A 27,165-nucleotide genomic window follows, 5' to 3' on the forward strand; every position below is an offset into this window, starting at 1 on the left:
CATGGAATATTTTGTAGGTCAGAACTTGGGAATGAATGATTCTTGGTCTGGGATCTTTAGAGAATGGAGTTCTGTGCAAAGGAATTGTTAGGCTTGCAGAATTGTGTTTTTATTATTATTATTATTGATAATATAAGCATTTTTTATTCCTTTAATATAAATTTTTACAGTTGCAGGAAACTCATGGGCATGGTCCGACAATAATTATTTAATTACAGTGGACCAGTAAGCATTGAGATTCAAGAAATTAAAGTTTTATCTTTAAACAGAAGTTGTCAACATCCTAACAAAACATGCATAATAAATATTCTTAAACTTTAAGTTCTAAAGTAAAATGGTTCTTACATTACCTTTCTGTAAATTTTGATTATTATTGATGAAAATACTTATTCATCTGTGTGTATGTGTTTAGTTTACCTACTTTTACCAATAAAACCTAATCCTTCTAAGTGAAGATACAGTAAAGACATGATTTCTTTGCTTAGGGGAGAAAGATGTTAGAAACAGAAGCAGGAATGTAAAATCCTGTTTCTTTAGTTAACTGGTTAAATATGTTCCAGATTCGATGCAGAGTTCTGTTAGTATCCAAATGGTGGACCATTTGATCAGGCGGTTCCCAAGATAGGGCACCTGCTCACAGCCAGAGATTAAACCAAGACTCAGATCATCACACTAGGGTCTCAAAAGCTTGAGTGTCACAGCATCAGAGAGCATAGTATCCACAAGTCCTTTGGGGGAATTCAGATGAAAACATATTTTTAAGTTTGCTTCATTGAGAGAGGAATGTGAGCCATTGTGCATTTTCAGACCTGATGAATTATTCTGAGTGTGTGCAGAGAGAGGCTTGCTGGATAACTATTCCACAGGACTGGCATGGCTGTGAGGGTATATAATGGACTGAAAATTGCAGAACGAGTCCAGGCACTACAAATTGGAATCCATTGTAGGGCAGATATCTGAGGATAATAAAAAGCAGGTGTATTACTCTAATCTTTTATTTTGGGGAAAATGTAGTCTGAATATATCAGAATATTTGGATGCCACTAAAACTATCTTTTTTAGAGGAAAATAAGTTCCTTCAGCAAATACTGATAAGAGAGGGGAAGCTGATTGGAGTAGAAAACTAGTTAGAACTCTGGTAAGAAGGAAGCGTGCTTGGAGGATCAGGGCGATGGGAAGCTGTGGAAGTACGAAGGGAGAGGTGAGGTACCAAGAAGGGGGATATGAGCGTCAGTTATGAGGAATTGCAGGAGAATGCTGCAGGAGTGCTTGTCAGCCTCACATTCTCATTCCATATGTGTCCAGTGATCTGAGAGCCAGAGCTAGAGGGATGTGATTCATTTCCCTCCCTTCCCCCCCCCCCCCTCCCCTCTGCTCTGGTAAGCCTGGAGGGAGTTTGCCTATTTTCCGCTATGTGAGTTCTCCTTAATCTATTCGTGGGATCTGGGATCATTGCCCCTTTATGGTTGTCCTACACATGGCAGCTATACACTAACAAACTGTATATAACATCCCTTGTGTGTATGTGTGCTTGACTCCTTGCTTCAGTTCTCTGCATATTCACCAGGACCACTTGTTGCATTGTGCATTGCTGTGTGCCATGAGTGGGTATCTCAATGTGCAACTCACAACCTGTCATTTGGGAAGTTTTGGCAATGTGTAATTGGGCAGAACAAAATCATTCAGGGATGAGTCGGACTGTGAGGTCAGGTTCATGTTGTGAAGCTTTCTGCACCACATAATACCATCTCTATCCTATAGTTGTTAGACCTGTTTTGAAAATCCCACAAACTTGTGTGGGATTTGTCTTTGTCTGCCGTCTCTAGTAGAAACATGGAGCCTGCATAGCTCTCCTTCTACTCTCCTGAGCATTGCACAGGATGCACAATCCTCTGGTATTTGCAGAGCCTTTGTTAGATATGGAAACATGCGGGAAGTGGTAGATATAGTATATTTTTGTTTTATTCAGTCTTTTGATACTTACTTCCTTGTGTAACCTCGTAAACTAGAAACAGATGTAACTTCTATAAGGTGGATGCATAACTGGTTTGGAAAATCGTTCACATAGAGCAGTTATCAGTTGTTCACAGTCAAGCTGGAGGGTTATATCAAGTGGGATCCAGCAGCGATCTGATCTAGGAACAGTCAGTTAAATATCTTTGTCAGTGATACAGATAATGACACAGAGAGTATACTTACAAAGCTTGAGGGTGATACCAAGTTAGGAGGGGTTGCAAATGCTTTGGAGGATAGAATTAAAATCCAAAATCACCTGGACTACCTGGAGTAATGATCTGAAGTAGATAGAATGAAATTCAATACGGACAAATGCAAAGTACTTGACTTTCGAAGGGTTCAGTTGCACACATACAATATAGGAAAGGACTGCCTAGGAAAGAGTATTGCAGAATAGGGAACTAAGCGACTAGTTGACTGACTAGCCAATAAGTCTAGGCTTATTGGGTAATCGAGTCAACTTGCCTCTGATACAGAGGCAGCAAGAGGGGTGGAAGCAGGAACCAGTGCTGGGGGATCTGTCTTAAGCCTCCTCCCCCCCCCCCCCCCCCCCACACAGCACTGTCTCCACAGTGCTGCTTCTATCAGAGGCAGCAGTATGGGGGTGGGGACAAAGGAGGCTGCTGCGAAGCAGCCCCTGTCCATAGTGTGTGTGGGGGGATTTCCTAGCCCCCCCCGCAGGAAGGGGCAGCTGGCCCATCACGAGCCTGGACTGAGGAAGCCCGGCTCAGTCTTGGCTTGTGCTGGATCCAGGACCTATCCTTGCTACTTCTCTGCAGTTTAAATGTAGTAGGAGCCAGGCTGCCTGTGTGCTTGCCTCCTACTACATTTAAACTGCAGTGCTACAGTGGGGTAGCTCCTGGACCCAGCACAAGCCAGGACTGAGCGCCTTCCCTTATTGGCCAACCATGTAGTTGTTAAAAATCCTATTGACTGCATGATTAGCCAGTTACCCACCTCTTAACATCCTTATTGCAGAAAGGAATATAGGGATCACAAGCTAAATTTAGAAGCTTTAGGGGGTAGCTGAGTTAGTCTGTTACAAAAAACCAACAACGTGGTCTGGTAGCACTTTATAGACTAACAAAAGGAAGCCAGATTTCCCCCTCCCCCGCCCAGTTTATTCCAGTGTTTAACTACCCTGACAGTTAGGAAAAAGTTCCTAACTGTCAGGGTAGTTAAACACTGGAATAAATTGCTTAGGGAGGTTGTGGAATCCCCATCTCTGGAGATATTTAAGAGTAGATTAGATAAATGTCTATCAGGGATGGTCTAGACACTATTTGGTCCTGCCATGGGGGCAGGGGACTGGACTCGATGACCTCTCGAGGTCCCTTCTAGTCATGGTTCTATGAAAACATGTAGATGGTAGCATGAGCTTTGGTGGGCACAGCCCACTTCTTCCTTCAGATGACCGGAGTTAAGAGTAGGGGAAATGAAAACTCGAAATAAATAGGAGAAGGGTGTGGGGGAGAGAAAGATGCTCTGTCTCCTCCTCCTCCTCCTTCTTCCCCCCTCCTTTTTTCTTAAAGTATCTGGGGAAAGGATGCTAAACTTGAGCAGATAAAAAATCAAAGTCAGTAGATAGATTGCTAAGGTAGGAAGGATACCATTCAGAAAGCTGTTAGCTCCTTCTGTGATAAAGACTCCATCATCCTGTATCTCAGTTGAGCCCATTAGCATGTGAATTGAATTTGTATATGTATTGTAGTGGTCTCCAACCTTTTTACACCCAAGATCACTTTTTAAATCTCCGAACAGGCGAAGATCTACTGCCCCCCCTTTCCTTGAAGCCCCCCTTTCTTGAAAGTCCCGCCCTCTCTATTCTCCTCCTGTCAATCATTTGCTATCCTCAACCCTTACTTACACACTCTGATAGTTTATTTTTAAATTATGCGATGTATAAAATTAAAATCACGTGTTTATAGTTATGAAATAAATGGTCTTTTTCTTTTATTGATGCTATTTAAATCTAAAATAAAGCATAATTATACATTTTGTGGGGACAGAGTTCTGCGGCTGGGGGCAGGGGAGAGGGAACAGGGTGCTGGGAAGGCAGAGGACAGGGTTCTGCAGCAGGGGACAGAGTGCCAGTGGGGATAGGTTTCTGCAGCTGGGGACAGGGTGCCAGTGGGGACAGGAATAGGGACAGAGTTCTGTAGCTGGGAATAGGGGAGTGGGGACAGAGTTCGGGGAGTGGGGAACAGAATTCTGTGGCTGGGGACGGGAGTGGGGACAGAGTTCTGTGGCTGGGGACAGGAGAGTGAGGACAGAGTTCTGTGGCTGGGGAGTGGGGTGCCAGTGGAGGTAGAGAGTCCCCTGTATCTGCCTCCTCCCACGATTCCCCTGCCCCCAGAGGGAAACCAGCGCGTGCCTGCCCCGGGGGCCGACCTCCCCCCGCAGCGCAGGGAAGCCCCGTGCGCACACACCTGCCCCGGAGCCCGACCCCCCCCAGGCGTAGGGAAGCACCACGGCCCGACCCCCCCCCCCCCCGGCGCAGGGAAGCCCTGCGCGTGCCCACCCCGGGGCCCGCCCCCCCCGCGTAGGGAAGCCCCATGTGCGCCTGCCCCGGGGCCCGACCCCGCCCTCCCCCGGCATAGGGAAACCCTGCGCGTGCCCCTCCCCCGGGGCTGACTCACCGCTCCTGTGCGGTTCAGGGAGCCGATGCTCCCTTCTGCAGTATACCCGGCAGAGCAGCTAGCGCTACTTCCAGAATCGCCAGAAGTGGCGCTAAGCTGCGGGACTTCTGTCCATCCCAAGGAAGCCTACACTACCTCCATTTTCACTGCAGGTAGGTAGTGGGGCTTCTTGGGGGTAGGAGGGAAATGGGGGCGGGTCGGACAGGACGCCTCGCGATCGACTGGTCGAGGCCTCGCGATTGACCAGTCAATCGCGATCGACCTGTTGATGACCATGGATGTATTGTAATTCCAAGCTTTCCCTGTGGATTTGGTTTGAGGAGCTAGTCTGTGACAAGACCGCCACCTGCAGAAATAATTCTTGCCTCAACTGCAGTATCATTTCCAGGTATTTCAAGAGAGTTGTGATCGAATTGGAGAACGTCCAGAAAAGAGAAATGAAAATTATTGAATGTCTAGAAAGTATGATCGATGAGGGAAGAATGAAAAAAGCGGGTTAGTTTAGTCTTTCTCTTTTCTGGACTAACAGGAGATAACAGTTCTTAAGACTATTTATGTTCTTATATGTTACATGGAGGAGGGAGGAAAAACTGTTCTTAACCTCTGAGACTAAGACAAAAGGCAATGGGCTTAAATTGCAGCAAGGGTGGTTTAGATTGGATATTAGGGGTATGTCTAGACTACATGCCTCTGCCGACAGAGGCATGTAAATTAGACTACCCAACATAGTCAATGAAGAAGGGATTTAAATATCCCCCACTTCATTTAAAATAAAAATGGCCGCTGCACTGTGCCTTGTGAAGGAGGCACTGTGCATAAGGCACTGTGCATAAGGGAGCGGTTGATGATGGCGTTCCTGTCGACCGATCCGCATCTTGACTGCTGCTCTGTGCCGATGATCAGCTGAGCCGGCACAGCGTGGCAGCCATTTTTATTTTAATGAAGCAAGGGATATTTAAATCCTGACATAGTCAATGAAGCAGGGTAGTCTAATTTACATGCCTTTGTCAGCAGAAACATGTAGTCTAGACATACTCTAGGAAACAATTCTGAACTGTAAGGGTGGGTAAGCATTGGAATATTGCCTAGGGAACTTGTCTTATCTGTTCTGAAAAATCGTCTGATAGAGATTACACAAACACCTGTCGGGATTGTCTAAAATAGATAATACTAGCAGATGTATGGAGGCAAGATGGTGGAGCCCTCCTGGCCACTTTTTGTGCTGCAGCTGCCCTCAGTGGCCACACCTGGTATCAGGTCCCTCTTCTCTGTGCCCCTCCCTTTCCATGTTATCGAAAACAGTTACTTTCCTGGCACTCCGTTTTCCAGGCACAACCAAACCCTGACCTTGTTTAAGTTTAGGATAAGAGGAAGTTGCGTCCCAAATATGGTGATCCTTGCTCTTACAGTTTAGGATGAGTTCTTGAACAATGGACAAACAGGAGCATAGTCAGCTGGCACTTTGTAAAATTATAGATAGATTTAATTCTGCTATGAGTCTGGGAGACTGGACTAGATGTCCTCTGGAGGTCAGATTGCTGTGAGACAGAGCGAGAAATATTTCAAGGTGGTGGTTTTTGTTATTCACAAAGCAGATGCAGATGGTGAAGCACAGTTTTTGGGGCCCAGAAACTAGCACTGACTGGTTGGATCACTTTTTAGTGCAAACTTTTATCTATGGGCCATACTTTCTCCAGCCATCCAGCATAGGGATGCCAAACTGAAAGCTGCACTCATAGTGAAATTAGTGGTGATTGCACTGCAGAAGCTTTTAACCCCAGAATGCTACTAGTCAGTTTGAAATCATTTTGGAGTTGTCATGCGAACATGTAGGGTCATTAACCATCTCGTCTTATTCATGACTGTGACTCTTGGTAGAACATAATGGATGTATTTGCATTAGTGAAGATTCTGAACTACAATGAAGTGACAGATGGCAACCATACCCTTGTCTGGAAACCATCTTGCCACTGAGTACATCAAAAGAAAGCTATTTTTCTTTGGTTATGCACAGGGCTTGACAAATAATGCAATCTACTCGCCTGTGGCGAGTAGATTACAACCTGGAAGAGCTGGGTTCAGGTGATCTGCACATGCACAGAACGATATGCATATGCGCAGATCGCCGGACAGTGCTGCTGGCGAGCAGGGCTTGCCGCAGTTTGGCGAGCCCTGGCTCTGCATATACTGGTGGTTCACTGGGGATATTTCACCGACGTCAGTATGGGCTGGTTAGGGTAGGTGAGAGACCTGTGAAGTTGGGGATGCCATCACTGTATTGGGGAAATAAATTTACACACTTATCTCAAGTTCCTTTCCCTGCCAAGGTGGACTGTGGAGACTGACTTGCCTGTGATGGAATCTCAAGCCGGTGCTGGCTCATGCCAAAACTGGAGCTTCCCCACTTCTCCCGAGTTGCATGTTCCATCTCTTGCTCCTTGACTACTTCCTTGTTGTTAAGGCTTAGGCCCCATGACTGTGGATCCTCGAAGGTATCCACACTGGTGTGTAGGCTGATGATAGTGTCTGTCAAGTGTGGCATGCAGTTCTTTGTAAAAGTATGTCTGTTTTAGCACCAGATGAACTGTGGGCTTGTTTGGCCTTTTGGCATGCCTGCCACAGTTCCTTTTTTTATGCCACACTTCTGCTGATCCTTCTTATACTACTTCTACATCTCTGTTCTGTCTGCTTGTCATTGTTCACATTTCTATAGCTGGTCCTTACCTATACATCCACAGCCTCTTCTCTCCATAGGCTCAGTGGATCCAGCATCTCCTGTCTTCTGTAAGCTGGAGCCATCTGGGGTAACTGGCATGAACACCTGGCACCAAATTGTTGCTAGATGTGCTTGCTAAGCTGGACAATGAAGAAAGGGCATTTAAACATTCATTGGGTTTTAAATGGGTGGGGGGCATGTTCCATTTTCTGTAATTCCTGGGCAGTGGAATTCACAATTGTGATCAGTGTGGTCAGCATTGTGTGTTGTGGAACAGCTGCTGGAGGACTGTTAGGTTGACAATCAGTGTTCCCTGTAAGTTGGACACTTGGGCAGCCTTCTGGGAGAGATTCAAATGCTGCCTGGTTGATTAGCAGAGTGTCCACAACTGGCAGCTTGTGTTTCTATTGATGGTGCATATCCATACGTGCCTTGGTCAGAATAAAAATGTATTCTGCATGTGGATGAAAAATATTAGCGGGAACACTGGTTGACGTAGGTGATGCAGTGTCTACATTTGAGCTCTGTCCACCTCAATACATGGGCCACTCAGTGAGGTGGAGAAATTGAGAGCTTACATTATCGGAAGACAAACTTAAGTGTAGATACATGCATAATTAGGGTGACAAATTGTGTTGACCTAACTTTGTAGTGTAGACCAGCCCTGATGCCTGCTTCCTGCACTTACGTTTGAGACAGGTTCTGTCAGCAGCTTACCCAAGGGTTGTGTGATACTTTATCACCCTAGCTGTTCACTGGGCTAGTCCCCTCTATTAATGACCAGCTAATGACCCAATGGGAAGGGGAGAGGTCGCTGGATATGTTGACAGGAGAGAGGAGCTTTGTTTAGAATAGCAGAGTTAGGTGGTAGAGAAGAGACACAGCAGTTTTCTCTTTCACGATTCAAGTTGCTGTAAGATCTGTCTAATAAAACTGTCCTGGTTTTGGGACCTAAACCACGGGTGAGATGTCTGTCTCTGACTCTTTTTGCAGCTACCCATTGCAAACATTTCAAAGCATGATTATTATCCACATACCGTTATAACAAAATGTGTTGGAGGGGAAGGAATCCCATAGATGCCTGAAAAGACCACTGGACTGGGAATGTACTTAGCTTTGCCAAACCTGCTGGTTGACCCTACTCAAGTCATGTCACTTTTCAGTGCCTCAGTTTTCATTTGGAAAATGTGGACAATGATATAAAGTTATTTTGAGATCTACTGAGCTTAAAAAAAAAAGCTAGATCTTTTGATTATGCTCTAGCCATAGTAACATGAGCTGCAAACCTTGGTGAGAACTACAGCTGCTTAAATGACCACTAACTCCTGCTAGCAAATGTTTCTATTTTAAAAAAACCCAGGTAATTAAATGCCAAAAATTAGAACTAAGAATACACTGTGATAATTGCTTCCCATCCACAACAACCAGTTCAGCAAGACTCAAACGTCTGAAAACCAGGAAATACAGTTAACTTAAATGTCCGTGCAGTCTGAATTCTGCCCTCTTAAAGTGATGCTCCATAGTGCCCATGAAACACATACTAATGAACTCTCCATTTTCACTGTAATAAGAACATAAGAACGGCCGTACTGGGTCAGACCAAAGGTCCATCTAGCCCAGTATCCTGTCTACCGACAGTGGCCAGCACCAGGTACCCCAGAGAGGGTTGACCGAAGACAATGATCAAGCGATTTGTCTCCTGCCATCCCTCTCCAGCCTCTGACAAACAGAGGCCAAGGACACCATTTTATCCCCTGTCTAATAGCCTTTTATGGACCTAACCTCCATGAATTTATCCAGCTTCTCTTTAAACTCTATTATAGTCCTAGCCTTCACCGCCTCCTCTGGCAAAGAGTTCCACAGGTTGACGACACGCTGTGTGAAGAAGAACTTTGTTTTATTAGTTTTAAACCTGCTACCCATTAATTTCATTTGGTGTCCTCTAGTTCTTCTATTATGGGAACTAATAAATAACTTTTCTTTATCAGCCCTCTCCACACCACTCATGATTTTATATACCTCTGTCATATCCCCCCTCAGTCTCCTCTTTTCTAAACTGAAAAGTCCCAGTCTCTTTAGCCTCTCCTCATATGGGACCCGTTCCAAACCCCTAATCATTTTAGTTGCCCTTTTCTGAACCCTTTCCAAGGCCAAAATATCTTTTTTGAGGTGAGGAGACCACATCTGTACACAGTATTCAAGATGTGGGCGTACCATAGTTTTATACAGGGGCAGTAAGATGTTCTGGGTCTTATTTTCTATCCCTTTCCTAATAATGGACAGGTCTAGCTGCACTTGCCCTACTCTCAAACACTGTAACTTACTCCCTCAACAGAATATCATAGTTACAAAAGTTAACAACCTCTTCATACTCTTGTACAACCCTTTCACACTTACTTATACTTTCCACTGCCCATAATACCTATTGCAAGATGACCCAAGTGCCCTCAGACTAACAAAATTTACAAAATTTTGTATTGAAATGATGCTGACTAGAACCTCAAGGTACTGCTGCATCTCTTATCTCACCTGCCTCTTTTGTTGGATTATCTTCCTGTGGTAATGCACACTGTTTGGGGGAGGGGGAGAGGACACAGACCCAGATCACCTCATAGCATAGTCAGTGCTCTTCCAAGCTGCTGCTGTTTGTTCCTCCACCACTCAGTACAGCTATATCTAACACAGTGAATGCAGCTGGATACATGCAGGTAATTCCCAGAGTCTGTTCCCAGCTGCAAGAGGACAGAATTAAGGTTGTGCAGGCATTTAACTTTATATTTCCTAGTTTAGACATTTGAGTTTTCCGGAAGATCCTGAGCTATTTCTGGCAAACTTAACTTTGTATTAATAATTTTTTTCCATTTGATTTGTAGTATAGTGTTTTGACCTTGCTTGTGTTGCTGAAGCTTAGCAGACACTAGACAGCATAACACTCCTTTGTACATGGGCTTCTAAAATGTATTTGTTAATGCGAATCCTTCACAGGATTTTTAATTCCAGTTTTGTCTGTTTGTCAAAGTAGTCTCTCCCCTCTCTCATAAGGAAGGAGATTTTATTTCATAGCATTTACCCCTTTCCCCAGGTCTCAGTCATGTTAACAACCATTTGCTTGTCTTTCTTTCAGTGATTTCACTCTTCCACCTGCAAAGCGGAAGAAATGAGCATTCGGTAGGGATATTAGCTGTAGTTTTAATAATTGTGTAACCGCACCAAATCTTAGCAATTACATGATTATTCAGTAGTACCTGGGGGGCAGGGCCGGCAACCAGTGCGCTCCCGGCCCTACTCCAGGGGAGCACCCTGTCACCCTGCACTGCTGCCTCTGTATCACAGACAGCAGCATGGGGTGGCAGGCAAGTCTGGTCCATGAGATGAGCCAGTTTAAAAACTAGCTTCCAGCAGTGACTAGCTCCTGCCTGCCACCCTGTGCTGATGTCTGTGGGGCCCCGAGCTCCCCATGGACTGGAGCTGCTCCAGCATCCCACCTGCCCCATGTTGCCTCTGGAAGGCAGCAAGCAAGAGTGCAGGCTGCATTGCAGAGCTGGCTTGAAAGCCAGCTATCTGTGCACCGGCTCCCGCCTGCCACCCTCACCCTGTGCTGTTGCTTCTCTGTCAGAGGCAACAGTGCAGGGCTGGGGGAGGCGACTCCACAGGATCCAGCGCTTGTGGAGAAAGGGCTTAAAAGCTGGCTCCTCACAGGAAACAGCTGCTGCCTCCCCCTCCCCCTTGCTGCCTCTGATACAGAGACAGCAAGGTGGGCGGGGGCGGAGGGGGGGGGAGTGTGTGCTGTTAGGATTAACCAGTAAGCCCAGGCTTATTGGTTAATTGTTTAATTGACTATATGCTAACATCCCTAGCATTCAGTGCACTTGTACATTATGGTTTTCTATTGGTACTGGCATTCTTGGCTTAAAGCTGAATATATAGGATCACACAAACCTAACTGCTGGTATTGCCAGAAAGGTGCTTTGAATGAAAATATAGGCTTGGTCAAGCTGAGGGTTAATTCTATTGTGAAAATTTGAGAAGCCATTTGAAAATTTGATTGCCTGTGCCCAGTTTTAAATTCTTATCTCAGTGCAGTGGAGTGTCCTAGACACATGTACTAAAGCTTTCTTGTCTTCAGTCTTAAACCATGGAAAAAGCTTTTCCTCAGATAAGTTGTCTTAGGGTAGGAATTCAATAGGGATTCAAATCTCATGCTTCTGGTGCTTTACATGATTTAAAACTGTATTCAGTACACATTTATTAGATATTTTATGAGTAAAAACCATATTGTTACTGTCAACGACAATCCAATTTCAGTATTGATATTCAGCAGCATAGTTATAAAGTTGAGTATGAAGTCAGCAATTCCATGCTAAGAATCTTGAGTTAAATTTTTGTCTCACTTACACAGGTGCAAGTCCCATTGAAATCTGTGGGGGAATATGTAATGAATGCATATACACTGACAGGATGCCTGACCATGTAAAATAAAGAGAGACATCTTCATTATATCTGCCCTTTTCCTAGATTTGCTTTCACCAGAAGTAAGCTGACAAGAGAGCTGGCAGAGAGTGAAAGAGCTTTAGGCTTCTGGAGCATAAATAGTTCTCTGTTTAAAACTGACTGTTTAAAATATAATAAAGATGGAAATAATGGTCAGCTGAAAGAGTCATCTGCTCTTAAAGAAATCGAAAAACTGAAGAGGAAAGAGGAATAGCTCCCCAAATAACACAAATTGCACCTCTGTGAGGGCAGAATTGTGCTGCTTGTGATTAAGGGACTAACTATTCTTTTGGCTCAACTTTAGCATGCTTTTTACAACATCCAGTCAATCTTTCTACCATTAAAGAATTTTCCCCTGTGTTTTTTCCAGTGTTTTCTTTTAGCACGATTAAAGTGATGAGCATTAGCATTTCTATTGTGAGAGGCTGTTCTCCAGTTTGCTAAATACGGTTCTTGAAAGTTTTTCATGATGAACATACATGTTTCCTCCATAACTTTCTCATTTTGCCTACTTATCTGTTCATATTTATGTGTGTCAAATATTGTTTCCTTGGTCCCTTTTACTGCAGTCATGCTTTGAACATATATGTCTTACTCTCTTCATTTTTCCTTATAATTCTGGACCTTCAGCCTTTGATCAGTTTTACTTTTTCTCTTTGAAGTCCCTCCAATTTTTCTTTCTGACTGTCCAATATCTGAAATGCAGCACACTTCTTCAGATGTGGTTGCACCAAAGCCATGAGGATAGGGAATACTGTGTCTCTGCTTTGTAAATGCCTCTGTATGATGAATTTGCTGTCACATTGTTTTGCAAACTCATGTTTTTAATTTGGTGTCCCTTATCACTCTCATGGCTTCCTCAGATTTACCACTGAAAATACAGATTTTTCTCCATTCTGCTATATATCTGTGTTTCGAGTGATTATTTCCTGGAGGCAGATCTTCAGCTAGGATAAATTGACACTGCTGTGTTGAAACCCGTGGTTCTAAGGCTATGTCTAAACTAGCACTTTTTAGACTGACAAACACTGGTGTGGACAACAGGATATGCCAATATAGCTAACACCATTTGTTAGGAGTGGTTTAATTACCTATATGGGTAGAGCTTTCTTCCATTGGCAAGAGTGGCTACATGATAATTGTACAGCATGAAAGCTGCATTGGTACAGCTGTGATGCTGTAAGCTTGTTAGAGGATACATGGCTTTAGTCAGTTTACATTAGTTGTGGATCTGCCCGCAGATGTATTATTTTTGCATCTTTTTTAAGTAATCAAAGTCTGGTTTGGGGGAGGTCCCAGTGCATCTACATTACCAGTTTTTATAGCCCCTGCAGTCTGAGCTGTACAAGCTGAAGTCAACTGACTCCCACCAGCTCTGGAGAGGCAGCAGTGAGGAGGGCAGGAAGGAAGCTGACTTTCATGCCTGCACCCTGAGCATATCGGCTCATGTGGAGCCACCTCCCCCTACCCCCCTTGTTGCTGGCCTCCCTATCAGAGACAGCCACGTGTGATGGGAGGGTGGACTGGTGGACAGTTTTTAAGCCTGCTCTCTGCACATGGTGGCTTCACAAAACTGCCTTCTCCCCTCCCTGCTCCTTGCTGCCTCCTGAATAGAGGCAGCAGAAAGTGAGGGGGAGGCGGGAGCCAGTGCACGGAGGGGGGCAGGCAGGATGCTGGAGCAGCCTCTTTCCATGGACCTGGCCTTGTTGCAGATTGAAGCTGCTCCATGGGATGGCAGAGCAGCTTCTGTCCATGGAGAGCTCTGGCCCAACACAGCTGGGAGCTGCTGCCACCCTGTGTTGCTGCATCTGTATTCGAGGCAGCAGTGTGGAGTGGCAGGGTACTCTCCGGGAGTGGGACCAGGAGCACAGTAGCTGCCAGCTCGCCCCCGGGGACTATAAAATAACCGTGTAACCTCTAAGATTTTGTGCGGTTACACGATTTTTGAATTAAACGATATCTAACATCCCTATTCAGGGATTAATTGTGTAGGTTTTTTAAACTTTAATGTTGTTTGACTGTTGTTTGAACAGTTATTCAGTGGAGTTTATCCAGGTTATAAATACCGTTCTCGTCTAATACAGTGGTCCCCAACGTGGTGCCCGTGGGCGCCATGGTGCCCGCCGGGCCATTTCTGTGCGCCCGCTGAGTGATTGGGGCCGGCCCTGCCCCCAGGTGCGCGGTGCATGGGCGGTGCCAGCCCCTGGGTGCACAGCACATGGTCAGTGCCGGCCCTGGAAAAAGGAAGACTATTTCCTGTTAGTGTTAATCATTGTTATCTGTGAGTGTATGTTTCTTCCCTTCTGTCCCCCTCTGTCTGCTCCCCCTTCCTCCCCCTCCCCCCCAAAAGCAGACATGAGAGATTTTTTTTTTTTTTTTGATAAATTTTCTGGAGAAATCTTGCAGTTTTGAATGAAGAATTGTAGCTGGTAACCTGAGCACCCAAGATTTTTCTACATCTTTACCCTCCCTTAGGAGCATTCTACTTCTTGTCTGCCCGTGCAGTTAATGGCTTAACAGCCATTAGCTTTATTACACAGTGAGTGGATTGGAGATTTCTCCCTTGATTTGTCTAATAATTCTTCAGCTCCTCTTTGTGAGTTCCATGATGTCTCCATTCAAGTCTTCTGAATTACTGGGAAATGTTTAACTGAAGGATCTCAGCTGAGCAGTTTCAGAATGTGTACTGAAAGTCTTGCCTCCAACAGAACATTTATCATGCTACAAAATCTACAAGCAAATATAGGTAAGGGCAGAAAACTCCTTTAATAAAGATCATGTGAAATGACCACTGTAAATATGTCATTTCCCCCTCCCCCTCCCCGAGGCTTCAGAGAGGGTCTTAACACCAGGGCTCATTTCCCCCTTTATATTCTTCAAATTTAGAAGTCAGTTATGTTCATCATGTATATATTTCCTTTTCTTATTGTATCAGATTAGCAGAGAGAAAGGAGAATAACTTAATGACATTTACCATGCTAACACGAGACTCTTTCCGTGAGATCATAGAATCATAGAATAGGACTGGAAGGGACCTCGAGGTCATCGAGTCCAGCCCCCCGTTCTCAAGGCAGGACCAAGCTCCGTCTACACCATCCCGGACAGATGCCTATCTAACCTGTTCTTAAATATCTCCAGAGAGGGAGATTCCACCACCTCCCTTGGCAATTTATTCCAATATTTGACCACCCTGACAGTTAGGAATTTTTTCCTAATGTCCAATCTAAACCTCCCCTGCTGCACTTTAAGCCCAAAGTCCTTCCTGAACTTGTATGCCCTTAAGCACAAGTGGCTAATGAAAAAGACTAGGCTAGTAGAACATTCTTTTCTACCTCTTCTTGTTTGCCATCTCTGCGTGGGTGAAACAGAATAAGGGAGAGAGTGAGTGAAAGGATTATAAAAAAAAATTGAGTTCCTCCAGTTCTCTCATGAAATGATGAATTGGAGTGAATTAATATCAAAATAATATTATTTAATTCTCCATCACAAGGGATGGCCCTCTGTGACCCTCTAGTGTGGCATAGCTTATTCTGACATTCCTCTGCCACTCTACTATTGATGTTCTGATGAATTGTGCAGCAGAATGGCCTACCTCATGCTACCAGTGACACATTTCTTCCCTTTATCCATTATCTAGCAATAAAGAAAAAGATTGATTGGAAAAAAATGTTAGCCAAAATGCCCAGCTCTTTTGATTCTTCTGAGATGATAGTTTTATGTTTAACGGGTTAACCAATTAAACCAGTCCTTTCTCACCTTGGGTTGGGAATCATGGCCATTGCTACCATTCTGACTTCTGCCTGTGGGAGTCAGAAATCTCCTAGAGACATCCAGATCAGAACTTTGACTCTGACCTAATCCCTTTGTGAAGGAGGATCTTGGATATTTGTAGCTTTATCTGAATGGCGTTGAAAACTTGTAAATGCACTTCTTGCTGTTTGAATGTCCTCCATCTAACTGTGTATCTAATATTAACTTTCAAAGGACCAAATACCAAAAAGGGACTTCAGTCCTTTAAAATTGTAGGGGGAAATTCTTTCCTATGTGTCTTGAAAAACACTAGTTGTATTTGTCACCTTAATGCACTAAAACACTGGCCTTTTGAAAACAAAGCAAGCCATTAAACTTTAAGATGTTGACTTGGCTTAAAAGCCTGTTCCCCCCCCAGCACTGTTTCCTTGGGAAGAAGGGGCAGGGCACAGCAGGGGAACTGGCAGCGCTTCTGCCTTTGGAAGGTAGCTGGGCTCTTGCTACATTTCAAATGCAGAAGACCTGTGGGGAGCCTGGGGCGAGCTGGGGACTCAAGCAAGCCCCCTGCTGGCCCCGCCCTACCTGCTTTTGAAATGTACAAGAGCTCCAGGGTGTTCTTGTAAATTTCTAAAGCAGGGAGCACGTGACCAGTGGGGGATTGCTTGAGTCCCCCGCTAGCCACAGGGTCCCCACAGCACTTGTGCCTTTGAAATATAGCAAGAGCCAGCAGGGCTCTTGCTATATTTCAAAGGCGAAGGCGCCCTTATCGACGAATCGAATAGTTGATGCAAATTAGGTTGACTATTCGATTAGTTGATAATCTATAGTTAACATCCTTAATGGTGCTGGTGGAAATACTATAGTTATGCTGTTGTCACACGTGAAAATTTGATAGATCTTAGATACTTTTAAGTTAGGAAAATAATGCAGGCATAGGAAGTAGGTTTTCTCCAAAAGAGACAGTACCTCTGCATAGATCATATGAGCACAAAATAAGACTTTTCTAAGAGAAACTGTCATGTCCTATTAGATGGAGAAGAATCCAGTCCCCGTGATAGCCTTTCTAAGGCTATGTCTTCACTTGCTGCACCAGAGATGGATCTTCTGGTGTTGGATTTAGTGGGTCTGGTTAAGACCCTCTAAATCGAATGCTGAGGACAGCTCTGGTCGCTGCCAGTATTCCTCACAGTTGCAAGGAGTAAGGGAAAATTATGGCAGTGTTTGCTCCCATTGGCCTCCATCTGTGAAGACGCCTCCAATCTTGGCTTAAGGGAAACCGACTCCAGCTATGTATTTTATGCTGTTGGAGTTGGGTACCTTTCAGGTCTAATGTAGACCTGGGCTTATTATTAAAAAGGACAACTAAATAGCAGAGTGGCTGAGCAGGTGAATGTAGTCAGGCCACTATTCATTGGTGAGATTCCACTTAGTTAACAGGTTAACCTAAAGTTTAACCAGTTAGCTAACATTTAACTGGATAACTGATTAAGTGGAATTTTACATCCCTATTTGTAATTTATTTTTTAAAATAATGTCTACATTTACCTTTTTATGTTACTCTCAAGTCACTTCCTTTTTCTGAGTGCAATGAGAAGATTTTCCTTGCTTCCTATTCTGTTGACCTCCCTAGGAGATCCCTTTGCAGTTTCCTACAAGGAGATCATCTGTGTCAACAAGGAGGAAAACAGCAAGTGCTACTGAAGAAGAACATTTCAGGACTTCAAATTGGAATTTAAGTACCTCTGGATAGCCGCAGACAACCTGGGGGTTGGTTAAGCTGTGGATAAGCATCCATGGTTCCCCAGCAGACCCATGTGGGCACAGAGGATGAGAATAATGGTAGCATCCAATAATATCTGTTGTCTTAACTCTGGTACCAGAATTATCCATCCCACTTATTGGTATTCTGTGCTGCAAATGGGCGGCTTTCCAGAGGGGATTAGAAATACACAAGTGTGTTTTGGTGGGTTTATGTGGCTTTTTTTTGTTTGTTTGTTTTTAATTTTAATGTTACGGGTCTTAGGCTGTTGGGCAGGTATTCACTCAGCAGGCTTACTGTGTGTTGCAGGTTTAGGGTGTTTGTTCTTGACCACTTGGCCTAAACTGGCTTTGGGTGCTTGTCTCTAGTTTGTTGGTTTATCTGACTGCAGAAGAACAATTTTTGTCTTCTCCCAAGTTGTGTCCTTGTGCTGTGGTGGATCCTGTTGTGGGAAATGACAGGGACAACTGCCTATGGTGATGTAATTAGCAGGAGGGAGAGTTCCCTTCTCCCTGGAAGGAATTAGGGAAAGGAAAATCAGGGAAATATGTAAGAGTCAATGTTTTTAAAATTTAAGCTTGTACTGAAATCATTATGAACTTCGTATATTTTAAAAATACTATACCGGCTGTACTTTACATGAAAGTATGCATCAAGTTAACTAATTTTTTTTAGTGGCAATTAGCATGGAACAAGGTTTTAGTTGTTTTTTTAAAAAAAAAAGCAGGGGCAGGAAAGAAAAAGGGATGGGATTTTTTTTTTTTTTTTTTTTAAAGTCTGTTCTGCAGGTACCATAGATATTTTTGATCCACTATCTAAAGTGAATGACCCTGATCTGTATCATTTATAATCACTCATCAAAGTTGTGACTGTATTTTAATGCCGACTGCAAAATATAAATCTACACTAATTGCTTAAGTGAATGTTTACATATATATATTTAACTCACTTAGGAAAATTATGACTAATTTGAATACTGCATTTGCAAAATATGCTTCAGCAGCAAGAATATTAAACTCAACTATTTTTAATTTGAACATTTAGTTTTTGCTTTTACCATTAAAAGGATATGTCAGTATAAATCACATTTGTCTTATTTTTTTTCTTCTTCTTTGAGACATTAGAAATGAGGGGAAAAGTGTCTCTACCTTGTAGTTTTTCTTGGTTCACTTGGGAGTACTTGGTATTTTCAGTTTCATTGTTTTGTCTTTTATAATCATTCAGTTAGTTGTTTGGTGAATGAAAAGTTCATACATTAGGGGAGATTAATATGTTGTAAAAATACAATATTCTGATTTGCAAAACTACAAAAAATGGCATAAATCTTGAGTGAGTATACTGAACACTGCTTTGTCTTGGCATACCCAGCATTACTTTTAACTCAAATTGCAAACTGATTTTTTTCACATCTGCTGTATCCCTTTTAGTAGGTTGAGTCTAATGTGAAAGTCTTTAAAACAGCAAACAGAATTTCAATTGTAGGAATTGACATTTAGCTTATGTAGATTTTCATGAAGTTTTGAGTCTTTCGAAGGTTTTAATAGGATTTTGGTTAGTCGGTGACCCTATAGATAAAGAATAACTGCTTCAGAAAATCATAATATGTTGCAGTACCTGTGTTTTATTTTGTTATTGTTGCAAATCTGTGTGCTTATTTTCATTAAGATTAGGTTAGTGTCTGATTAGGTTACTTACCTTTCAGTTTTTGTAAACTTTCTTTGTGTCCTTTATTTCTTGTTTGTGATATTTCTTAAAGTTGTTAAGAAATGTAATTTTTTAGTTTCCATTATTAAATAAAATATAGAAATACTTCTACAGCAGAAGGAGGTTTCCTGAATCACGATTGTTTATATGCCTTTCCTTTCAAACAGTACATTTTTTATTCCTTACTTTCTATACAAATTGGATTACTTTCTTAATTTCAAAAAAATTGTTTTTAAAATGCAAGTGATATAATCCTGCATATGGCACTTCCAAGATAGCTTGAGGTTTGTTTCGTTCAGAGATTTCAGAGCATGCGACTCAGTGTCCACTTTTCAGTCCTTTTAATTAACATTTATAGCTACTTTACAGAAGATGTTCCTTTTTCAGTTTGACAGGAATTTCTTTGCCTAAGGACATTCAATGGCAAATGCCTTATACATTCATATTGTACAAACTGAGCAAATCTTTGACATCCTGGAGTATGGTTACTGAAAAAAGGTGTATGAAAATTTAACTAACTGTATTAGAACAAAATCTCAAAGGAAAATTAACTAATTCTAATTAATTATATGGCTTCTGAAACTACGAAATGTCAGCACAGGAAATAAGTGCAGGAGGGAAAAGCAAGTATCTTGGGAGTGACTAGAAATCCAATTAAGGTCTGAATAGGAGAAATTTACATGTCAATCAAACAAGCAGTTTCTGAGAGCTATGCTAGACCATAAAAAGAGGTGGTATCATTAACATGTTACAGAAAGATTATTATTACTTCACAGTGCAGGACCGAGAATAATGGCTACGTTAGTAGTTTTAGTAAGTGAATCAGGAAAGTTTGTAATCTTGTATTATAGATGGAGTGGTGTCAGTTGGCATAAGATCAGTGTATGGAATCTTTCACAGCTAAGGAGGGATTCAAGGTAGGAATGTTAAATATCAGTTAATTGAATAGTTGAGTAACCTCATGAATTCTTATCAGTTAGTTGACTATTCTGTAATGCCCAGGGATGTGGCCGGCAGCCAGCGCACTTCTGCCACATTCCTGACGAGCCCTCTGCCATTCCATGCTTCTGCCTCTGTATCAGAAGCAGCAGCATGGGGTGCCAGGCAGCAGCTGGTCCATGAGGAGAGCCAGCTTAAAAAACAGCTCCCCTTGCGGACCGGCTGCCTGTTGCTATGTGCTGCTGCCTCTGATAAAGAGGCAGCAGCCCAGGGTGGCAGTAGCCCCTGTCTTGGGGGCTCTCTGAGCTCCCACTGTGAGCTGAGCTACTGGCCAGCCTGCTAAAAAAAAATATTGGTGGAGGTGCAGGGGAAGGAAATGCGTGCAGTCTATAGCATTAACCGATAAACTTTTGTTTATTGGTTAACACTATTACATCCCTAATTCAAGGTGTCTGTTACTGTAATTTCAACCCTGGATCTGACTGTGGGTGGACATCCTATCATCTCAGGCCTACTTTAAAGCTAAGGCTATAGTAAGGAACTCCAAGGTCACAGGATGTCCATGAAGAGACAGCTCATGTCCTTTCCACTTTGTAAAATGCTTACAACTGGGCACCAGGTGATATAGCAGTGGTAAGCAATCTGCAGCCCCTCAGGGTTCTTTGTGTGGCCCATGAGACATTTTGTTTGCCATTGCCCATGCACAGGGTTGCCAGATTCCATTGGTTTGCATCCATATAGTTTTTTTTCCTATGGGTATTGCTAAAGCAATGCACATGTGAAGCAAAGTCACATGAGGTGCACGTGGTGATTGTAGGGATATAAGCAACTAGTCGACTACCTGATGAACAAATGCTCATTAGGTAGTCGAGTAGGAACTTGATTAGTCGCTCGCCCCCCCATTACTGCCTCTATCAGAGAGATGAGGGGGAGGGAGGAGAGGAGGGGAGGGAAGGGAGAACATGAGTGGTGCTGGGGGGAGCTTGCTTAAAAGCTGGTTGCCCCCAGCACTGTCTCCATGGGGGGCAGGAGAGGCAGGGGGCAGTGGGGAAATGGTGCAAGTAGGGATTGAAACAGTCCTGCTTGCACCAGTCCCAACTGCTGCTCCTCTCCTTTTGAAAGGCATAAGAGCCACAGGTGGTTCCTGTACATTTCAAAGGGCAAGAAGCAGAGAACCAGCTGCTTCTCTCCCTTTGAAATATACAAGAGCCACAGGCAGTTCTTGTGCATTTCAAGGGGGAGAGAGAGACAGCGGGGAACCCTCTGGATCTCTCCTTTTGAGATGTAGAGGAGCTGCGGGTGGTTCTTACACATTTCAAAGGGAGAAGTGCAGCAGGATAGGGAGCACCCTCCAGCCCCCATGACTAATGTGGTCCCAACTGTGCTGGTGGGGGCAGGGGCCTGGAGGAGAGGGTGCCAGTGGATGCTGGGACAGGGGATAGAGTGCAGGTGGATGCTGTGGCAGGAGACAGGGTGCTAAGGCAAGAGACAGGGTACCAGTGGGTGCTTGGGCAGGATGGGGAGGAGGGGACAGGGACTGGTACCTGGGGATCCTGCAGCTGTTCACCAAGGCCCAGGAAGTGCGCGGGCTGCTCCCTCGACCCCCAGACAGCGGCGTGGTATCTGAAACGCTGGTCTGTCGCATGCCTGATGCCTTCCTACATGGGGGGCGGGGAGGAGTCCTGTCCTGGAGCGCCAGCAACAAATGCTTGGTCAGCGCGCGCCTTGCCCTTCCGCTCCCCACAGCAGCATGCGCTGCCTGAGCAGCTAGAGCTGGCATGCTGGCGACTTCATTCTGCCCTGCTGCCTTTTGTGGGGGGAAAGAGGGTGTCCTGGACGACGCCAGACCCAACTGCTCAGGCAGTGCGCGCTGCCGTGGGGAGCAGAGGAGTAAGGCCCACGCTGCCCGAGTGTTTGGGGCTGGCGCGATCCAGGACTCCCCCTTCCCCTGCGTGGGAAGGCAGCAGGGGAATGAAGTCCCCAGCACGCCGTCTCCAGCTGCTCAGTCAGCATGCACCTTGCTCCTCCATTCCCTACGGTAGCGCATGCCGCCCAAGCAGCTGGAGCTGGTGCTCTAGAGACTTCATACTCCTGTTGCCTTCCTGCACGGGGAAAGGGGGAGTCCCGGACCACGCCAGTTCCAAACACTCAGGCAGCACGTGCCATGCCCCTCCCCATGGCAGCGCGCGCCACTGGAGCAGCCAGAGCCAGCACGGTGCCGGACCCCGACCCCCTCCCCTGCATGCAGGAAGTCATCAGGGGAACAAAGTCCGCAGCATGCGACGGACTGGCCTTTTAAGTACCGCACCATCTGTTGAGGATGGGTGGAGGAGAGTAGCCTGTGTATTTCCAGGACCTGGCACACAGCTGCACAACTCCCGCCACCCTGCAGGAAGTGCACACTACCTCCATTGTCCGTGGAGGTAGCATCAGCACAGCGTTCATCTTGTGGGTAGCACTGGTGAGCACAGGGGAGCCAGGGAGGACTGGAGGGGGCACAGGGGCGGTTTCGTTAACTGCACTTTTCGGGGGGAAGAGCCACATGCGGCTCGTGAGCCACGGGTTGGCCACCCCTGGTTTATGCAGTTATTCAGGCAGCCGTTCAGCAATGCTGTTAGTTAGCAGGGGCCAGAATTTACTGTCACAATGTCCTCATGCATCTCTGACTCCGGCGATGATGATAACCAGAAGGCTGTTGCGTGTGTCCTCAATGATATGTGCCATGTTAGATTAATGCACTTAGCCTTCACAGCAGATCCCAGTAGAGCCCCCAAACACCACAAATCAGATTAGGATCGAAGGTGCCAGGCCAGGTTTATTGTTAAGTGAAGTACAGTAAAAAGGTGTCAATAGACTCTACTGAACCACTATGCATTTGTACCCCCAAAACAATGAAATGACTCAAAACAATGGAACATTTCCATTGCCCCCCTGACACCACTTTTTATACAGGTACAAACACATCACAGCTGACGAGGTTGCCACCCTCTGATGTTGCCAAGTTACCACCAATCACCTTGTGCCATCATGTATCAGCCTCGTCCTTTTCCTGAACCTGAGTTAGTATTTATGGGGAGTGGGTATCATGGTCTTTGTCTATGAGCTGTGTGTTTACAGCTCATGATAAGTCCCAATTACCAGTTAGTCTTAGCCCTGAACCTATAACCAAGTAGTCTCAACCCTGTTCAAGCCAAGGTCTGTGGGCAAGGGGTCTGCTTTTGATCACAGCTTAGCTTTGTTTTATTTTCGCCATGTTTTATCGATTGTTTGCTAGGCCATAGGCCTCAAATCAGGCCTGTGCTATATGGGCTTATGTCTCATGTCCTCATCTTACTACAGTTTAAACAGCTATATGCTAACATCCCTTATTAAAAGAATAAAGTGCTTTTTCTTAGATGTGCAGTTGTCATTTTCACAGTGTTGCTGTTTGGTAAAATTATGAGCACAAGAGACAGACACTGGCATTATTCATTGGAGGGAACACTACCTAAAACTCCCAGATGCTGGGAAGAGAAGAGAGTAATGAGGTCTAGTATTTCCATTATCTTTCTTCCAATAGATTGGAGTTTGGGGGAATAGGCAGAATAAGAATCTGCACCCCTTATAGCAAGGCAGTGGTGGAGGCAGAGAGGTGGAAAGTCCCCTTATGGTAGCAAGAGTTTGGTGTCAGCTTTATCATAATCCTGTTATCCAATATTAAAAGTGGAGCTCCCTAGCAAGTTCCATGGGAGGGTTTTAGTATGCCATCCTCTCCATTCCCTGCAGTTGAAAATCTGGTCTGTGTATGTGGGCGGAGGGAGAGGGGAGACTGTTCATCCAACATTGTCTCTGAATCTTGCTAGTGGGGTTTACCATTTGCCTTTTGAATCCACTTTATTGCTGTAGATTTCATACATTTTTTTCCAGCCTTGCAAATATGGTTGCTCAGCAATTGTTGTTGAAGGAAAGTTACACTGCAGTTATAATTTATACTATGTTTTCAAGCAGTAGTTCTTGATTTGTCTCATGGATTTTAGTGTAAACATTTTACAAAATCCGTTGAAAGAGGAAAAATCACAATTATACTAGACGTATCCACATGTGTATCCAAGTAACTAGTAAGCTAGATGGATGTTAAATAATTTTGATAACTTAATAAAGGGATAGTGTAATTCATACTTCCTGTGACTTGGGTGTGGTTATTTTGTCTCGAGTAGGCTAAGAATACAAAGTTATAAAGGAACACTATTGCATGTTTGAGGAATTGGAGTTCCACAAACAATCTCTTATGTTCTTCTGCAGGGTAAAATGTGCCTGTTACCCGTACCCATTAAAGCAGTGGTCACCAATCAGTAGATCAGGATCTACTGGTACATCTTGGAGCCTCTGACAGGTGATCCTGACTGGTTTGGCTGGGAGGCACTTCAGCTGCCCCTCCCCTCACTGCCTTGCTGCTCCTACCCAGAGCCTCAGAACTGCTCCCTGGGAACCTCCTGCTTGTTGTGCAGGGTGGGGGAGACAGAGGCGGGGGGCACTGATGTTACTATCTCCCACTCCCCCGTACGCCATCTTTACAGAGTGAGGAGGGTGGGGCTTTGGCAAAGGGGTGAGGCAGGGCCTCGAAGAAGGGGCGGGGTAGGGGTATTTGGGTTTGAGGTTGACTCTGGACTGTCTTAACTTCAAAAAGTGATCTTGTGCTTAAAAAGGTTGGAGACTACTGCATTAAAGCATTTAAAAAAAAGTGAAGCTGGTAACAAATTTAATATAAGAATTGACATTCAGTTCAGCATTGAACAATGGTCCATCTAACCCATATCCTCATCTTCAGCAGTGGCCAGTGCCATTTTTTTATAAAAGAAATTAACAGAGCAGGGCAATTATTTAATGATCTATCCCCTGTTGTGTAGTTCCAGTATCTAGCGGTCAGAGTGTTAAGTAAGGATGTTAAGGGGTAATTTAATAGTTGATGCATTTTGAATTGGCTATTTGATTAGTCAGTAGGGTGCCTCTGCCTTTAAAGTGTAGCCACAAGCCTAGGGGCTGTTGCTACATGTTTCAAAACAGCAGCGCCCAGAGAGCCTGGGCTCAGTTGAGGACTCCCCAGCTGATCCTGGGCTCCACACAATGCTGCCGCTTTGAAACTCTGCGTGCAGCCTGGGGATACCCCAGTTGGCCCAGGGCTGCACATGGCTTTTCAAAGCAGCAGTGCTGTATGGAGCACAAAGTCTCGCCCCATGCTTCAAGTGGCACTGCTGCTTTGAAGTTCTCCCTCTTCTTCTTGCCCTATATGATATGATAGAAGCAGCAAGGGGTGCAGGGAAGCAAATAATCGATTATCCTGTCAGCTATCTTATAAGCATGTGCTTATAGGATAGTTGACTAGTCAACTAGTCCTTCATATTCCTAGTGTTAAGGACACCCTAAGCATGAGATTGCATCCTTGACCATCTTAGTTCTAACGATGGCTATTAACCATCATCCATCAACTTACCTAATTCTTTTTTGAACCCACTTATAGTTTTGACCTTCACAGACTCCCCTGGCAACAAGTTGCACCGCTTACCTATGCTTTGTTTGAAAACAAGTGCTTCATTTTGTTTGTTTAAAATCTGCTGCCTGTTAATTTCATTGGGTGACCCCTGGTTCTTGTGTTACATGAGAGTGTAAATAACACCTTCTTGTTGATTTTCCCGCACGGTTTTTGATTTTATAGACCTGTGTCATATTTCCCTTTAGTCATCTCTCTTCTGAGTTTAACACCCCAGATCATTTAATCTTTAATCTTTGTTTCATTCCCTTAATCATTTTGTGTTGTCCTCTCTCCATTCTGAAAACTGTCCGGTGCAGCAATCTTAAATAAAAACGTTGGGGTTTCTTTGTATTTGAGAGTAGATTAAATTAGTACATGATTTTGATTTGAACCCTGGGCTTCCCATACTAGAAGGAATTAGTGTACATACATAGCGAATTCTGACATGATACTTTTTGTATTCCTTTTTATATTATTTTGTTTAACTTGGAAGACATACGATCCATCTTATAGTAATAGAGATGTAGCCGTGTTAGTCTAGTCTAGCTGAAACAAAAAACGGGACTATATAGCACTTTAAAGACTAACAAGATGGTTTATTAGGTGATGAGTTTTCGTGGGCCAGACCCACTTCCTCAGATCAAATTGTGGAAGAAAATAGGCATGACCATAAATACCAAAGGGATACAATAAAAAAAAGAAGTGAACATATATAAAAAGGACAAATCAAATTTCAGAACAGAAGGGGGATGCGGGGGGGGGGGGAGATAAATGTCTGTGAGTTAATGATATTAGAGGTGATAATTGGGGAAGCGATCTTCGTAATGGGTAAGATAATTAGTGTCTTAGTTAAGACCCGGCTGTAAAGTGTCAAATTTAAGCATGAATGACAGTTCAGAGGTTTCTCTTTCAAGTCTGGTGTTAACACCCTTGGGACCTGACTAATCCTGGATGAGGGATTTTGCCAGACCCGGGAAGGTCGTTTCTGGCACCCTTGCTGCCAGGCCTACCAGGCTTCCTGGCTCCCCTAGCAGCCCAGATGGGGCTTCCTGACTTCTCCCACTTCCCCTGACTCTCTCAACACAACTGGGCCGCCACCAACCTTCCTGGGTCCCTTCCAGTTCTCCATAGCTCATCAGGACTTTCTCATTCTGGAACATCTGTGGTCCTTCTGAACCAGAGAGATCTGATTTATAGAGGTGCAACCTGTATTGCTAGGAAAATGGACTAACTTTTAACTCCTTTTTCTGTATTTTAAAAAAAATAAGTATTGTTATATAAACAAATTCTAATGTTTTCTTCTTTCAGGAACACCATTTACAACGAGCTATTTCGGCACAGCAAGTTTTTAGAGAAAAGAAAGAGAGCATGGTTATCCCAGTCCCGGAGGCAGAGAGCAATGTCAACTATTACAATCGCCTGTACAAAGGAGAGTTTAAACAACCAAAGCAGTTCATTCACATTCAACGTAAGTTCATGCTTATATTGTTCTGTCTTCCTTTAACAGAACTTTGACTTTGGGAAAGTCAAAGTATTCATATGGTAGGTCCCCAAAAAACATGACCCCAAAAACATGGTCAGAGTTATAGTAGATAAGTCCTTGTTTCTCCTTTGAAGTAGCCAGGAGGATATGGGGATTGAG

The 27,165-nt window shown here is 44.2% G+C and overlaps 1 protein-coding gene across 1 annotated transcript in view; it reads left to right on the top strand.

Annotated features, from left to right (window-relative positions):
• The window catches only part of EPC2 (enhancer of polycomb 2), a 125,143-nt gene that overhangs the window by 16,650 nt on the left and 81,328 nt on the right, over positions 1–27,165 (top strand). The window contains exon 2 of the mRNA XM_006135681.3: positions 26,832–26,991. Coding sequence (XP_006135743.1) covers positions 26,832–26,991 — 160 coding nt within the window. The remainder of the gene's footprint in view (positions 1–26,831; positions 26,992–27,165) is intronic.

This window comes from Pelodiscus sinensis, chromosome 7 (genome assembly GCF_052426305.1).
Source record: "Pelodiscus sinensis isolate ZL-2025 chromosome 7, ASM5242630v1, whole genome shotgun sequence".
Classification (NCBI taxonomy): domain Eukaryota; kingdom Metazoa; phylum Chordata; order Testudines; family Trionychidae; genus Pelodiscus; species Pelodiscus sinensis.